The sequence below is a fragment of the Schistocerca nitens genome, chromosome 2, assembly GCF_023898315.1.
Source record: "Schistocerca nitens isolate TAMUIC-IGC-003100 chromosome 2, iqSchNite1.1, whole genome shotgun sequence".
Classification (NCBI taxonomy): domain Eukaryota; kingdom Metazoa; phylum Arthropoda; class Insecta; order Orthoptera; family Acrididae; genus Schistocerca; species Schistocerca nitens.
This window is the reverse complement of record NC_064615.1, coordinates 698,520,686-698,537,099: the sequence shown is the minus strand read 5'-3', so window position 1 is coordinate 698,537,099 and position 16,414 is coordinate 698,520,686. Positions and strand designations below refer to the sequence as shown.

Sequence of the window (16,414 nt, the reverse complement as noted above, 5' to 3'; positions counted from 1 at the left end):
ACCCTTGTCATGAACGGTTTTCTGTGGAAATACCAGACTGTGGCTGTGTTTATTTAGAGGAAGCCTCTGGCACCTGATGGATAACTGGTGTCCTCCATACTCTATACACATGAGGCTTCTGACTTAGTTTTCAAGGTATGTGTGGGTTCAGCTTTGTTGGACACCTTCAGCCAGGAGAACATAGTGCCTCAAGGCTCTGTCCTGAGCATTATCCTCTTTGCTATAGCCATTAACCCTGTTACAGCCCATCTCCTGCTATGCATCTCCAGCTCTCTTTTCATTGATGACTTCACAGTATACTGCAGTTCTCCACAGACTTATCTCCTCGAATGTCATCTTCAGCAATGTCTTGATCATCTTTACTCATGGAGTATCAAGAGTGGCTTTTACTTTTCCACTGACAAAACCATTTGAATGAATTTCTGGTGCCGCAGTGGGTTTCTTCCATTGTCCTTACATCTTGGGCCTGCTGCTCTTCAGTTAGCTGAAACTATGAAATACCTGGGGCTCTTGCTTGGTAGAAAACTTTCTTCATCCTCTGAATTGTCTTACGTAGTTCCTCACTGTACCTAGTCTCTGTGTCCTAGGTGTACTAAGCAGTACCTCCTGGGGAGTGTATCGAACCATCCTCCTCCATTTATACTGATCCTTCGTACATTCAAAACTAGACTATGGGTGTTTTGTTTATTCTTCTGCATGTCTGTCCCTCTTACACCATCTTAATTCAATCCACAATCATAGAATATGTTTGGCAACTGGTGCCTTTTACACTAGCCTGGTTGAGAGCCTGTATGCAGAAGCTGTCAAACTATTACTGTCGTAGTGGCGTGATGTTCTCCTCAGCAAATATTCGTGCTGTTTGGCTGCCATGACTAGTCACCCATCCTACACCTCCTTTTTTATGACTCCCTTGACCACCAGCATGGAGCACATCTCTCTTCTGTTACCTCCACTTTCGGCTCCTATCACAGCAGCTTAACTTCACACTACCTGCCACATTCCTGATGGATGTGAAACCCTCACCACCTTTGCTTTGTGCAGCAGCCTGGGTTCATCTTGGACTTCATTCGCTTACTAAGGAAACTACTGCGATTTGATCTATCAGAGTAACTTTCTTGACCTTTGCACAGAACTTTGTGACAACACTTCATGTAAACTGATGGATCTAAGACCAAATGTGGTGTTATGCATGCCTTCATCATTGGCACCGACCATTTTTGGTATTGGCTTACAGAACACTGTTAAATATTTACAGTAGAGCCCTTTGCCATTTATCAGGCCACCCAGTACATCCGTCGACATGGGCGTCTTAATTGTCACATCCTCCGATTCTCTGTTGCCTTCGGACCCCCTGTGTACTGTACATAATCCATCCATTACTGCAATGGGTCCAAAAAAGCTTCCACTTGGTCACTGTTGAGGGAGCTACTGTCCTGTTCATGTGGGTTCCTGGTCACATCGATCTGATGGGAAATGAGACTGCGGACACTGCTGCCAATGCTGCAGTTCTCCTACCTCCGTCCACTGGCCCTTCCATCCCTTCAAATGATCTCTGTGTTGCTGCCTGTTGCAGGTGGTGTCACTTTGGCATCACCACTGGTATTCTCCTCAGGGGAACAAGCTCCAGGGAATTAAACCTCTCCCAGCACCTTGGCCAACCTCATCTCAGCCCTCTTACACAAGAGGCTAGGCTCCATTTTAGCTACGTTGCGTATTGGGTATTGTCGTTTCAGGCATTGCCATTTACGTGGTGATCCCCTGCGACTCTGTGCTCATTGTCATCAACCTCTGATGGTTCACCACCTCCTGACCAAATGCCCTTTTTATACCCACTTATGTCCTAATGTATGTTTGCCATCTGAGTTATCGGCTGCTTTAGTGAACGACATGTGGGCTGTCAACCTTGTTTTACTTTTTATATGTTGTAGTCATATGGCAAAGGATATTTAATATTTGGTTTGGTATTTCCACTGTCTCTACAGCGTATTTTGTGGATCTTTCTCCGAGAGGAAGTCTTGTTCTTAGCTTGCTTTCCTTCCATTGACTTGGTTTAACATATAGTTAGTCACTTTCAAGTTCTTTTACTTGTTGATATTCCAAGGTTGTGGCAAATAAACCTATTACTGATTTAGTAATAATATTAGATGACTGCCTGAATCCAAACTGCTTTGTAAAAAATTCTGCACACTCTTTTTCCAAATCTGTTTACTAGAGTGTGATACATAACAATCATTGCTGTAGATTTCCTTGTGTCAGCTCTTGGGCAGTGTCTCTTTGGCGAAGAAACATGAATCATCAATGAAACATGCCAATCCTGTTAAATTTTGTTTAAAACTCCAAATACTTTATTTTTGGCATTTAGTAGGAAATGCACTAGTATATTACAGTAATGGAAACAATCTTTTCTGTGTTGGCACGGTGGTGTGAACATGGTCATATCATCATCTATACCAGACTTCCCCACTTCCCTCCCCAAGAACTGTGGACCTTTGCCGTTGGTGGGGAGGCTTGCGTGCCTCAGCGATACAGATAGCGATACAACCACAACGGAGGGATATCTGTTGAGACAGACAAATGTGTGGTTCCTGAAGAGGGGCAGCAGCCTTTTCAGTAGTGGCAGGGACAACAGTCTGGATGATTGACTGATCTGGCCTTGTAACACTAACCAAAACGGCCTGTGCTGGTACTGCAAACGGCTGAAAGCAAGGGGAAACTACAGCTGTAATTTTTCCTGAGGGCATGCAGCTTTACTGTATAGTTAAATGATGATGGCGTCCTCTTGGGTAAAATATTCCGGAGGTAAAATAGTCTCCCATTCGGATCTCCGGGCAGGGACTACTCAGGACGACGTCGTTATCAGGAGAAAGAAAACTGGCATTCTACGGATCGGAGCATGGAATGTCAGATCCCTTAATCGGGCAGGTAGGTTAGAAAACTTAAAAAGGGAAATGGATAGGTTAAAGTTAGATGTAGTAGGAATTAGTGAAGTTCGGTGGCAGGAGGAACAATACTTTTGGTCAGGCGAATACAGGGTTATAAATACAAAATCAAATAGGGGTAACGCAGGAGTCGGTTTAATAATGAATAAAAAAAATAGGAGTGTGGGTAAACTACTACAAACAGCATAGTGAACTCCTTATTGTGGCCAAGATAGACACAAAGCCCACGCCTACTACAGTAGTAAAAGTTTATAAGCCAACTAGCTCTGCAGATGACGAAGAAATTGAAGAAATGTATGATGAAATAAAAGAAATTATTCAGACAGTGAAGGGAAATGAAAATTTAAAAGTCATGGGTGACTGGAATTTGGTAGTAGGAAAAGGGAGAGAAGGAAACGTAGTAGGTGAATATGGATTGGGGCTAAGAAATGAAAGAGGAAGCCGCCTGGTAGAATTTTGCACAGAGCACAACTTAATCATAGCTAACACTTGGTTCAAGAATCATAAAAGAAGGATGTATACATGGAAGAAGTCTGGAGATACCGACAGGTTTCAGATAGATTATATAATGGTAAGACAGAGATTTAGGAACCAGGTTTTAAATTGTAAGACATTTCCAGAGGCAGATGTGGACTCTGACCACAATCTATTGGTTATGAACTGTAGATTAAAACTGAAGAAACTGCAAAAAGGTGGGAATTTAAAGAGATGAGACCTGGATAAACTGACTAAACCAGAGGTTGTACAGAGTTTCAGGGAACAATTGACAGGAATGGGGGAAAGAAATACAGTAGAAGAAAAATGAATAGCTTTGAGAGGTGAAGTAGTGAAGGCAGCAGAGGATCAAGTAGGTAAAAAGACGGGGGCTAGTAGAAATCCTTGGGTAACAGAAGAAATATTGAATTTAATTGATGAAAGGAGAAAATATAAAAATGCAGTAAATGAAGCAGGCAAAAAGGAATACAAATGTCTCAAAAATGAGATTGACAGGAAGTGCAAAATGGCTAAGCACGGATGGCTAGAGGACAAATGTAAGGATGTAGAGGCTTTTCTCACTAGGGGTAAGATAGATACTGCCTACAGGAAAATTAGAGACCTTTGGAGAAGAGAACCATTTGTGTGAATATCAAGAGCTCAGATGGAAACCCAGTTCTAAGCAAAGACGGGAAAGCAAAAAGGTGGAAGGAGTATATTGAGGGTCTATACAAGGGCGATGTACTTGAGGACAATATTATGGAAATGTAGAGGATGTAGATGAAGATGAAATGGGAGATACAATACTGCATGAAGAGTTTGATAGAGCACTGAAAGACCTGAGTTGAAACAAGGCCCCGGGAGTAGACAACATTCCATCAGAACTACTGACAGCCTTGGGAGAGCCAGTCCTGACGCGACTCTACTGTCTGGTGAGCAAGATGTATGAGACAGGCGAAATACCCTCAGACTTCAAGAAGTATATAATAATTCCGATCCCAAAGAAAGCAGGTGCTGACAGATGTGAAAATTACCGAACAATCAGTTTAATAAGTCACGGATGCAAAATACTAACGCGAATTCTTCACAGATGAATGGAAAAACTGGAAGAAGCCGACTTCGGGGAAGATCAGTTTGGATTCCGTACAAATATTGGAACACGTGAGGCAATACTGACCCTACGACTTATCTTAGAAGCTAGATTAAGGAAAGACAAACCTACATTTCTAGCATTTGTAGACTTAGAGAAAGCTTTTGACAATGTTGACTGGAATATTCTCTTTCAAATTCTAAAGGTGGCAGGGGTAAAATACAGGGAGCGAAAGACTATTTACGGTTTGTACAGAAACCAGATGGCAGTTACAAGAGTCAAGGTGCATGAAAGGGAAGCAGTGGTTGGGAAGGGAGTGAGACAGGTTTTAGCCTCTCCCTGATGTTATTCAATCTGTATATTGAGCAAGCAGTGAAGGAAACAAAAGAAAAATCCCGGAGTAGGTATTAAAATCCATGGAGAAGAAATAAAAACTTTGAGGTTCGCCGATGACATTATAATTCTGTCAGAGACAGCAAAAGACTTGGAAGGCCAGTTGAACGGAGGATATAAGATGATCATCAACAAAAGCAAAACAAGGATAATGGAATGTAGTAGAGTTAAGTCAGGTGATGCTGAGGGAATTAGATTAGGAAATGAGACGCTTAAAGTAGTAAAGGTGTTTTGCTATTTGGGGAGCAAAATAACTGATGATGGTCAAAGTAGAAAGGATATAAAATGTAGACTGTCAATGGCAAGGAAAGCATTTCTGAAGAAGAGAAATTTGTTAACATCGGATATAGATTTAAGTGTCCGGAAGTAGTTTCTGAAAGTATTTGTATGGAGTGTAGCCATGTATGGAAGTGAAACATGGACGATAAGTAATTTGGGCAAGAAGAGAATAGAAGCTTTCGAAATGTGGTGCTACAGAAGAATGCTGAAGATTAGATGGGTAGATCATATAAGTAATGAGGAGCTATTGAATAGGATTGGGGAGAAGAGAAGTTTGTGGCACAACTTGACTAGAAGAAGGGATCGGTTGGTAGGACATGTTCTGAGGCGTCAAGGGATCACTAATTTGGTATTGGAGGGCAGCGTGTAGGGTAAAAGTCATAGAAGGAGACCAAGAGATGAATACACTAAACAGATACAGAAGGATGTAGGTTGCATTAGGTACTGGGAGATGAAGCAGCTTGCACATGACAGAGTAGCATGGGGAGCTGCATCAAACCAGTCTCAGGACTGAAGACCACAACAACATCAGAATTCATAAAAAATGGAGAGAATCATAAAACTGAATGTTAACTTAGTGCTGTATTAAATCACAGAATTTCAGTATTCATTAAAGTTTTGGCAGGGTCGAATTAACATTTGTATTTAGATTTACAATGTCAGTATTCTTTTCTTAACTTTATTTTTAAGTACCTTGCCTCAGATCTAAGTTGATGGGCATGTTTAGTTTTATTTTATCTGTTTTGGTTTTCTCTTGAATTATCACAAACAGCAATTTCTTCCTCCATTGTCAAAACTGCTGTTCGCACATACACAGTTCACAAGATGACTGGCATTATTGAACATGTAGCATTGTCAAGAAAAGTGCACTAGTTGTCAGTATAGCCAGATGAGCAAAATGAAAAAACTGCCTCATGTAGAATTAATATGAAAGACCATAAAATTTGAAACCCAAACTATAGAGGACTAAATAAGATTTGAAATGACTGCAAGTTTTCAGATACTGTTTAGACTGTTGGTGATTCCGATTTATTTCATTCTGACTTTACAGCATGAAAAATTGCTAAGGAAATTATATGAAAATGAATTACTCTATTTTGTCCACTGGTGGACATGTGACTTGAAGTGAGGCTCCTCATTTAAGGAAAACAATATATGTAAGGAACAGTAAATACATCTAGCTTTCCAAGCTGATTTCCTTTTTGTCATCTTTCGAAATTGTGGTAAAAAGCGTAATAAATCCATTTATTTCCTAGATGATTATGCATCTCAACTAATTTATTTCTTCATCACTATTTCATCCAACTTGCTGATAAACCGAAAACCAGAATCAATCAGTTAGTACTTCTCAGCCCTCTACACAATTTAGATTTAAATTGATTGATGATAGGGAGGAAACTCTTTGTTTGTAATTTTTATGATGAGCTCAACTTGACTTCTGATACTTTGAAATAGTCAGAAGGGGTCAAAAGCAGGCTAATTTTGTGCTTACATTAGGATTGACTCTAGTGCTCATTGCAGTCAGATAACTTGGCTGGTTTTGTCTCATCTTTTTCAGTGCTATTCCTTTCTGTTTTTATAAAGCATGTAAGGGATGTCACTGCTGATGCAGCTGTGTTCATGTCCAATCTAAGGTTTCTTCATCTTTGACATTTTATAGTGTAAATTTAGAGGAACAACATATTATTTTCCTGACTTTTCTTTGTCATCTGATATTTCAAAGGGTGTGTTCTTTATTCCTTTAAAGCCTTGGGAGAGGGATTTTGTAGCATCAGCTTAACCTCACCAGTGTGTTACCATTTTTGGCATTAGAATGGGAACGTCAGTTTATGCTGTTTACAAATAGTTGGCTGCAACTTCATGCTTGTTAGTTTAGCTCTAATTTCTTTTATTTGTCTTTGCAACTCTTAAACAAAATGTATGTTGGTGGCTGTAGAATCATTTGGCACTCGGCCACAAATGTGAATTATTTAAATTTTCTCAGTAGTTGTTTCACAAAAAGAACACAGTCTTCACTCCAGAGATTTCCTTTGAGCTGTAACATTCACATGTTGATTGAACCTACTGGTAACAACACCAGCAACATGCTTATGAATTGTTTTGATATCTTATTTAATGCAAAACACTGGATCAGTACCCAAGAAAGGGTCACATTAGTGTTCTATATGTGGTCTCCTTTACATAAGAGCTATACTTTCTTAAAATTCTTCCGATAAACCAGTCAATCATTCACCTTCCCTATTACTAATCTTAAGTGCATGTTCCATTTTGTATTATTTTGCTGTGTTATGCCTAGAGATTTAATCGAGGTGATATGTGAAGCAGCACACTACTAATACAGTATTTGAACATTACAGGTCAGTTTTCCTCCTCATCTGCATTAGCTTACAATTTTTTACATTTAAAACAAACTGCCATTCATCACACCAAATAGAAATTCCATCTGTCAGCCTTGCTTGTTCCTCTTCATTCAAGGTTGTGAGGATATTATGTGAGAAAAGGGCGAGTTGCTTTCTACAGCAGTGCAGATTTGTGGACAGAAGCTTTTCTGTCTCTAGAAAATTTATTATATTTGAACTGTGAACCCTCCTAATATGCAGGAACTTCCTGTACTTTTTTCCACTTGCTAGGAACCTCGCAGTGGTTGGGAGATTTTCGAAAAATGCAAGCTAAGTAGGAGGCCAGTGCTGTACTCTCTGTGAAACCAAATTGAGGTTCCATCCAGACTTGGCAACTTGTTTGCAATTCTTTTGGTTACTTTTCAGTGCCAGGCATACCTATTTTTATGCCCTCTATGTGGGAGTCTGTGCAAAAGTAAACTGATATGTTCCTCCTGCATGAAAAAATTTTTAAATGTGATATTTCACTTCAGCTTTCCTTTTTCCGTCGTCTATAGCTACACCAGACAAGTCGATGAGTGACTGGATATAAGCCATTGACCTGCCTGGTGATTTTATGTAGCTCTAGAATTTTCTTGGGTTCTCGGCAAGATCTTCTGCTAAGATATAACAGTGGATGTTGTATGCATCGCATATCAATGACTTTATAAATGAACAAATTTATACTAACTTTTGTCTGTTGACAATTTCACATTCTTACTTGAACAAAGAGTGCAACAATTTCTGCTTCCTCAGCATTTTCCAAATTTTGATATCAAACCACAGTGGGTGTTTTCTGTCTTTAATTTGCTTACTTGGCACATACTTCTTCAGCATGTGATTTACAACTGATTTAAACTTTGCTCATAATCTCTCTATGTCCATCATTTTGGAATGACACAATATTCCTTAATTTCCTAGTATGATGCTTGCAACAGTATGTCTGGTCTTTCCATCATAAAAACTCTCCTGATCTTCCTGGTGGATTTATGAACTTTAGTAACTATTGTCACTATGATATGACCAGTGTCTCTATAGACATTATTGATAAGTTCAAGCCTTTTTGTAGCTACAAGGTCTAAAATATTTCCATTGTGTGTGGGTTATCAAACTATCTGCTCAGGACAGTTTCCAGAAAATGGTTTCAGAACTACTTCACAACACTCTGTCCATACAGCCTGCAATGATTTCCTCCAGTCGACATTCAGTATGACTTAAAACTAATACTACATGAGTGAGTTACTTCTGCACTGCTGATGGTAGACGTTCTTTGAATGATTCTACAACTTTTACAGTGGAATGAAGTGGCTGCTAAAAAATCCACTGATTAACTTGAGTTCACTTAGGCCAGTTACTTGCATCCAGATAACTTTGTAATGTGACTCAGTTTTGACTTGAATAGACACAATACTTTTATCAACTGCAGTGAACACTTCCCCCCCCCCCCCCCCCCTCTATGGCACACAGCCTGTCTCTTTCATATACATTCCATAACTCGTAGAATACTTAAGAGCTTTTACTTTGAGTTTCATCCAGTGCTTGAGTGCAACAGTTTTCCAGGAGGGGAAGTAAATTAAAGAATTTTGTTAACAAATGCATCAGAAATATACTATTGTAATTTTAACAGTAAAAGTGTCTTTACTCAGTATGTGACTTGCTTTCACGCTCTGTGTATCATCTGGTGTGTTTTCATCAGCAGACCTCAAACTATCACCTAGCCTGAAAACCCCTCATGTGCACTCCGCAAATATTCTGCTACATAAGTAGCTGCTTCCTGTGTATAGCGAACTCCTCACCTATCAAGGGGAGTCCTACAATTCTCCACCCCATAATGCACACCCAGAGCTCATCAGCCAAGACTGTCACAGAACTGAGGGAGCTTCTGAATGAGACCCTCTGCTTGGCTCCAAACCAGAGGACCTCGACCAGTTCTGGACATGATACTGCAGATGTTAAACTCCCAGCATGTGAGGCCAGCAGTCTTCACCACCTCTGCCAGCTGCCCGTATGAACTGAGGATGGCATCAGAACCCAAGTGACAAGCATCATTGGTGATGACATGAGCCACAACCTGCAGAAGACTGCACCCTGCACCCTGAATGCAGGGCCTCCTCCACATCTCGTATTTGACCCCCCCCCCCCCCCCCCCACACCAAACATACCAAGCCAGCACTGGATTGTACTTCTTTCCAGTCGTGGTCACTATTTTCCTAAGGGGCCCCATAACACATCTAACTTTGGAACTCCTTATAACAATTAAATCTGTGCCCCCCCTCCCCCCCCCTCCCGGTGCGCCTGCTTGGAACCTGCTGCAGTAGGAGTCAACTATTATCCATTCACAGGGTGAATGTGAGACACCAGATGCCAGTCCCCACATTAGCCCTCTGCCTCAAACAACATGAATGTGTAAACCTGTCACTCACCCTCCAGTGAACAGATTCCCTGTGTTGGGTATGATGTAAGGTGCCGCTGCAGCAGTGCCTGTCATTGAAATAAATAACACCTTTCCTTTTGAAAAAACTGACAGCTGTTTCGATGATACCTTGTGGAATTTCTTCTATCTTTACATACTTCTTTTTTGTTTCCCTTGGTGTTCACAAAAATGAATCTGTTGATATCACTCCTTTACTTAACAGGATACTAAGTAGAAAAACTGTTTGAAATAATCACTTAGGCACAGATAATTAAATCTGCCATAATTTAATGTTTTTTTTAACCATTAATGTAATTTTAAGAATAAGTAAAGTATCCTGTTGTGGGTGATGCACAAATGAGCAGAGAAAGGTGCCCAGGTAGCCAAGAACAAGAGAACTTCATTATGACAAAGTACATAATAACATAAGCAACAGAAGCAAATTGTAGTGAATGCAACATAAAAGATAGTCCTGATCTACTGAAGGGTTGTCACTAATACAATATGGTTCTGGAAGGTGCAAGTGAGCACTCAGTCTGTTACAACTGAGAATCACTAGGCATTTTTGGCATAGGCTGCACTGATTATGTCCTGGTCCTCAGTAATGTGCTGCACTTGCAGTGAGATACTTGCACTACTTCTGAAGTTGGAATGTTCATGTTGAGGCGTATTCACACTGGCTGGCAAGCTACTAGGCAGCATCCTGTAAATGCTGCCAGGCAGAGAAATAATGGGAAATAGTCTTGCACGTGGTTCATAGATGCTAGCTAGTGATGGCTGTATCTGGTGAATGTGACGCCCTCAGTACTGCAGTGACTGGGCAGGCAAGCTGAGTTGAATCGACTTGAAGGCATTTTGAGAGGGTGGAAACCTGCAACATTGTGTTGAGTGGCATTTGGCTGGATCATAAGGCACCAGCTATAAACCACAAAAAGTTCCTGGTATAAATGGCAGGTTTTAAAATTCCATGTCTGGTTTTTATGTCTGTGAATTCATTAATAGGTACCCCTAATATTGGGATGGTTATGCTATTTTGTGACCATCCTGATAAATGCCAATATTCTGTCTCCATCATATATTATTGATATTGGCCACAGATATAAAATGCATAGATCAACTTATTTAATTGCTTTTGTGGCAAAACATTTTGAATTATCAGTGACCAGCAATTGGAGAAGTGTTAGTACATACAAATACAAAAATACAGTGGCATCTGTGATCCTGAGAATTTAGAATTCCACCATCCTGTTAAGTATGAAAAATTGGACAATGTAAATATAGAAACATAGGTACTTAAGGAAAAGAAAAGCTGCACAAATCCTGTAAGCATGTGGACACACAATACACAAAATGACTATGGCATAATATAGGGCTTCACCACTCAGGACCTCCATGCACCAGTGTGGGTTTGTCATGTGTATTGAATCAGCCTGTTTAAGTAATATGTCTTGATCTTATTCTGGGTGTGACATTGCAACTCCTAAAATAAATTTCTACTGTGCAGTCTGCGAAATATTTTTGCATCTTTTCTTCCCATTTTTCTCTTCACTTCTGAAAATATAATTTAAAATGTTGAAATATTGCCATTTAATAACCATATTCAACTATTATATTGCAGATTTCAAATCTGTTGTTGATTAAAGCATGTTTGTTCGTCTGTAAAAGTATGTCATTTGATAAAACAAAAATTAGTGGGCAACTGCTCACCTGTAGATGACTGATGTGGTAACTTTTTTTCTCCTTTTTGGTTTTTATTTTTGGTAACACATAGTAAGCTGTTAAGATGTATTTGTAACATGTGAATTTTTTGTTGCAAGAGTAACAAATGGAATTTTTAGATGCAAAGTTTCTCTAATGTGATGCCTATAGAAATCTGAAAAAGTGTGAAGGTGCAAATTAAGAAAGATTTAGATCAATAAATAATATTGTCTAATGTCTTTCACTGAATGTGCCAGGAGGATGTCAATGTGATTGCGGTAGATTGGACTGGGAGTTGGCAGTACTGGCAGGCCGTTGCAAACACAAGGGTGGCTGCAGCTGAAATAGCACGGTAATAATGGATGTATTTCACTTAATGTATCTACTCTTATTGTCTACATTAAACAAAATTAAATGTTTCATATTCTTCTAACCTGGCTGGCCGGTGTGGCCGAGCGATTCTAGGCACTTCTGTCTGGAACCTCGTGACCGCTACGGTCACAGGTTCGAATCCTGCCTTGGGTATGGATATGTGTGACGTCCTTAGGTTAGTTAGGTTTAAGTAGTTCTAAGTTCTAGGGGACTGATGACCTCAGATGTTAAGTCCCATAGTGCTCAGAGCCATTTGAACCATTTTTTCTTTTAACCTGGAACAGATATTGTGTAAATGTTACCAAAAGCATTTTATTTGTTTTGCCTAAAATTTAAGTTATATTGGAAAAAGTTGACAAAAATCGCAAATTTGTTGTTATTTTTGTAGAAGTAAACTTTTCTCATTAGAAATATTAGACCTGTGCAGCGAATGAAATGTGTCAGAACATGGATGGTGTGGGTAAATGTGTATTAGTCTTTCCAAAGATTATTTTTGGTGTGAAAATATAAAATATATTACATTTAATTTTCAGGTTAGTTTTATATAATAGCTTATTACAATCACCAAGTATTTAGAAATTGCTGTCAAGTCCATATAGAAAATGGCCTATGGGAAAAACCAGGAAAGGCAACTACTCACATGAAGATAATTGGTGTATGGTGCAGACACACATAATTAGCTTTCAAGCTACCACTCATGTCCTTAGTGTAAGTACACACACCAACAATCATCATGCAAATGCACCAATGAAAAACCATGGTTACACACAATTATACTAATGTTGCTTCTGTATGAGAGCATATGCTTTCATATCCAGGATTAATTTCAGTGAAAGCTCTCTGGGTGTGTGGCCCTTTCATATGTAATAAAACTGCCAAAGTTTTGGTCACTTCATCAGGACGACTGTCATATTAAAGATATGTTACTCTGCAAATATAGAAAAATTCAGAGCAGAGGAAAAAATGGTTCAAATGGCTCTGAGCACTATGGGACTCAACATCTGTGGTCATAAGTCCCCTAGAACTTAGAACTACTTAAACCTAACTAACATAAGGACATCACACACATCCATGCCCGAGGCAGGATTCGAACCTGCGACTGTAGCAGTTGCGCGGTTCCTGACTGAGCGCCTAGAACCGCTAGACCACCGCGGCCAGCAGAGTAGAGGATATTTTTACCATCCTTTATATGAAGATTTTTTTTACATACCACTCATAAACAAAACATGGGAACAATTACCACTTACACATCTCTGTGCAGGTGTTCAGTAGTAAAAAAATATCTTCTAGTTTCAGTATGAATGATAAAGATAGGAACAGCCTGTACTGGAAATCTTTTTGCTTGAATGGTCTAATGTGTGTTCCTGAAACATTAGACATCTATTTGGTATGTCTTTCAATAAAGTTTTTCAATAAAACTCTGACAAGAAGCTAATTTGTTATGAGCCATTCACATGGCACCTCTTTGTATTACTCATTTTTCCTTTTGGTCCAACTTTACAGATGTCCTGTTCACTTGACGAGCATTCTAGTATTGGCTGTATGAATATTAGGAAACTATTTAAATATCAAACTGTAGCTCATCTCCTTCTCAATCTCTTATCACATCCCTAGGCACTGTTGCTTATTAGCAAAAATTAGTTTTCACTTATTTGTTCTCTTTTTCATCTCATCTTACTTGGATCTTTATCTTTTCACCATCTTTTGTATTTTTGACTTTATTTCTCCTATATAGTGCACATTCTTTTGTTTCCCAACCTCATATTATTATTATTTCTGAGTTACTCTGTGTAGACACCCCCTGAAAAGTTTTTTTTCTTTCTATCCAGACCTAAATCATGATTTGGCTACTATACTCTAATATTAGATCTCTGCCCACTTCCTACGTCTCCATTTCTGGTTTTGCAGTAGCTGTCAATGTTTTCTTCTTTTCCTCCTTACTTTGAGACAGAGAAAAGTTCTACGGTGATTAAAAAATTCTTACTCCATAGCATTCATGAAAATTGTTGAAGTCAATATGGAAATTTTATTTGCCTCTAGACACTCTTTCCTTTTAACGTAACACTTAATGATAGATGCTCCATTTGTGGAAAATTCTCTCCACCATGTATGTTGTCTAATGAGCTATAAACTACTGAAAACAAACTTCATTTATACTCCTTTCCCCTTCTCATATTATGGTGAAATTTAATCACAGGTTACTGCTCTTTTTGGCTGATGAGGGCAAGGTGACACCTGAACGAATACATTTAGTGGGCCACAGTCTAGGTGCACATATCTGTTCCTTTGCTGCCTCTGCTTTCAACAGAAGTGGAAGAGGGAAGATATTCCGTATTACAGGTACAGTATGCTTTCAAATCCATATTAATGGGTAGCTTAAACCATTTGATAGCTGAAAGCTATTTTACAAAAATACTTCAATAATTAGGTACAGGATAATTCTGAATAATCCTCCCCTCCTCTCTGTAAGAACAAAAATAATTATTTATTAATAATTTGGTGGAATAAAAGGACATGAATTGCGGAGTTATAGTTAAGGTGGCATGACAATTTGAGACTGCTGTCAGAAGGGACACAGTGGTTAAATGAATTTTAAGACACCTTGAGGTATCATTCATACAGAAAGGAGCAGAAAAGTGCTGGTGCAGTACAAACTGAGAATAATATACATTTATAAGATTTGTTCAAGCAGTGAGTCCCTGGTACTCTGTGACAATTCTTGATAGTTTTCAAACTGGTCCTTCCTTGCAGGTGCGGTTTGAAACAGTTTGGGATTTCTGTGCCTTTTGAACACTGTTTTCATTGTGTACTGCGAGGAGCACCCCAATTATCCAAGTAGAATCTGTTCTACGTATGGCTTCACAAAAGTCATTGGGGCAGCATGTACAATAACTATGATAAAGCATACATTAGAGTAGAGCTGTGCAGAAATGGATTTTTTTTGTTATGTGAATGAAGGCATCAAGGTTCTTCTATGAAGGGGTTGCAATAATTGTCTAAAAGGGGTGAATAATTGAAGTGATTTCATTCATTCGATAATAAAAGTGGAGATACAAACATCTCTTACTTAATTCAGCTGCAGCAGCACCAGAAAAGTTGTCACAGAACAATATTGTTTTGGATGGTAACAACAGTAAGACAGTGATTGTTGAATAAGAACTGCTATGAAAGCAGTGTATATAATGCTGTTTGTATGATACATTTTAGGACATTAGTTTTATTTATTTAACTCTCTGACATGGGATCAGTGTGTCTGTGGCTGCAAATCTGGTAATTGTGTAATTATCTACCTACATTTACAGATGTCAGCCTTTTCAACAAGTTCCTTGTTTTGCTGATAAGTGTTTTTTTTACCCCTTTGTGACACAATATTCCTGCATCTCACATGCATTCTAAGGTGCAAATCTTAATTTTCAGCACCAGAATTCAATTTAATATCGCCCTGTGTTGTCCACATGGCAATTCTTCACACAATGACACCTGTAAATGCTGGCAAAACTTAATGATATATTTACAATAACAAACAAAAGCCCCAAAAACAGACAACCATTGTTATTGACACTACATTTAAATCATTTCTGCTGGCACAACAGATGTCTTGCCTTTTACCTCCAGTAAATATGAATGCACACCTCCTGCAACAAAGTGTTTGAAAATTGGTTAAGTTTGTAAATATTGTAATCAATAAACTAATAAAGCACAGCTGTTGTTTGAATTGTGTACTGATCTGATGTCACTTTCCTTTTCTTAATTAACAGCTTTTCAGTCTGTGTGAGCTGTTCATGTTACAGCTCATAATTTATGTAAGTAGATTATATTGACTACTAACCAAATAATAGTTTGTGAGCACAATATTGCAGATTTGTGAAAAAGTGATGAGATTTATTTACATATAGTAAGAATGTGATTGTCTAAACAATGGATTCAAATTTTACACATGTTTGGTTTTGGTTTTACTAGTAGTATTGGACCTACACCAGACACACGCAGTTACTTGCCTGTCCCATAAATAATTATTGTGACCTTGCTAAACATAATTTTCAATGAGAAGGCTTGCTTCAGAAATAGAAAACACTTACACATTCACATAAACACAACTCATACACACATGACCATGTCTCTGGCTGCTGTGGTCTGACTGCAGACTGAAATTGCATCTGATGTGAGCAGAAAGCTAGGGTGGGTGGTGGGGTAAGGAGGAGGCATGGGGTAGGGAGGGGGAGGGATAGCCAAGTAGGGGTGATGTAGGTGGAGGCTAGGGACTAGTGAAGGTTGAGGCCAGGGGGAGGGGGGGTTTATGGGGAATGAAGGGCATGTTGTAGAGAGAGTCCCCATATGCACAATTCAGAAAGGCTCATGTTGATAGGAAGGATCCAGG

The 16,414-nt window shown here is 39.1% G+C and overlaps 1 protein-coding gene across 2 annotated transcripts in view; it reads left to right on the top strand.

The window, feature by feature from the left end:
• Positions 1 to 16,414, top strand: part of LOC126236854 (pancreatic triacylglycerol lipase-like) — a 202,698-nt gene that overhangs the window by 112,832 nt on the left and 73,452 nt on the right. For both annotated transcript variants that reach the window (XM_049946463.1, XM_049946464.1), the window contains exons 6-7: positions 11,922 to 12,016; positions 14,234 to 14,376. In XM_049946463.1, the coding sequence (XP_049802420.1) occupies positions 11,922 to 12,016; positions 14,234 to 14,376 (238 nt within the window). The remainder of the gene's footprint in view (positions 1 to 11,921; positions 12,017 to 14,233; positions 14,377 to 16,414) is intronic.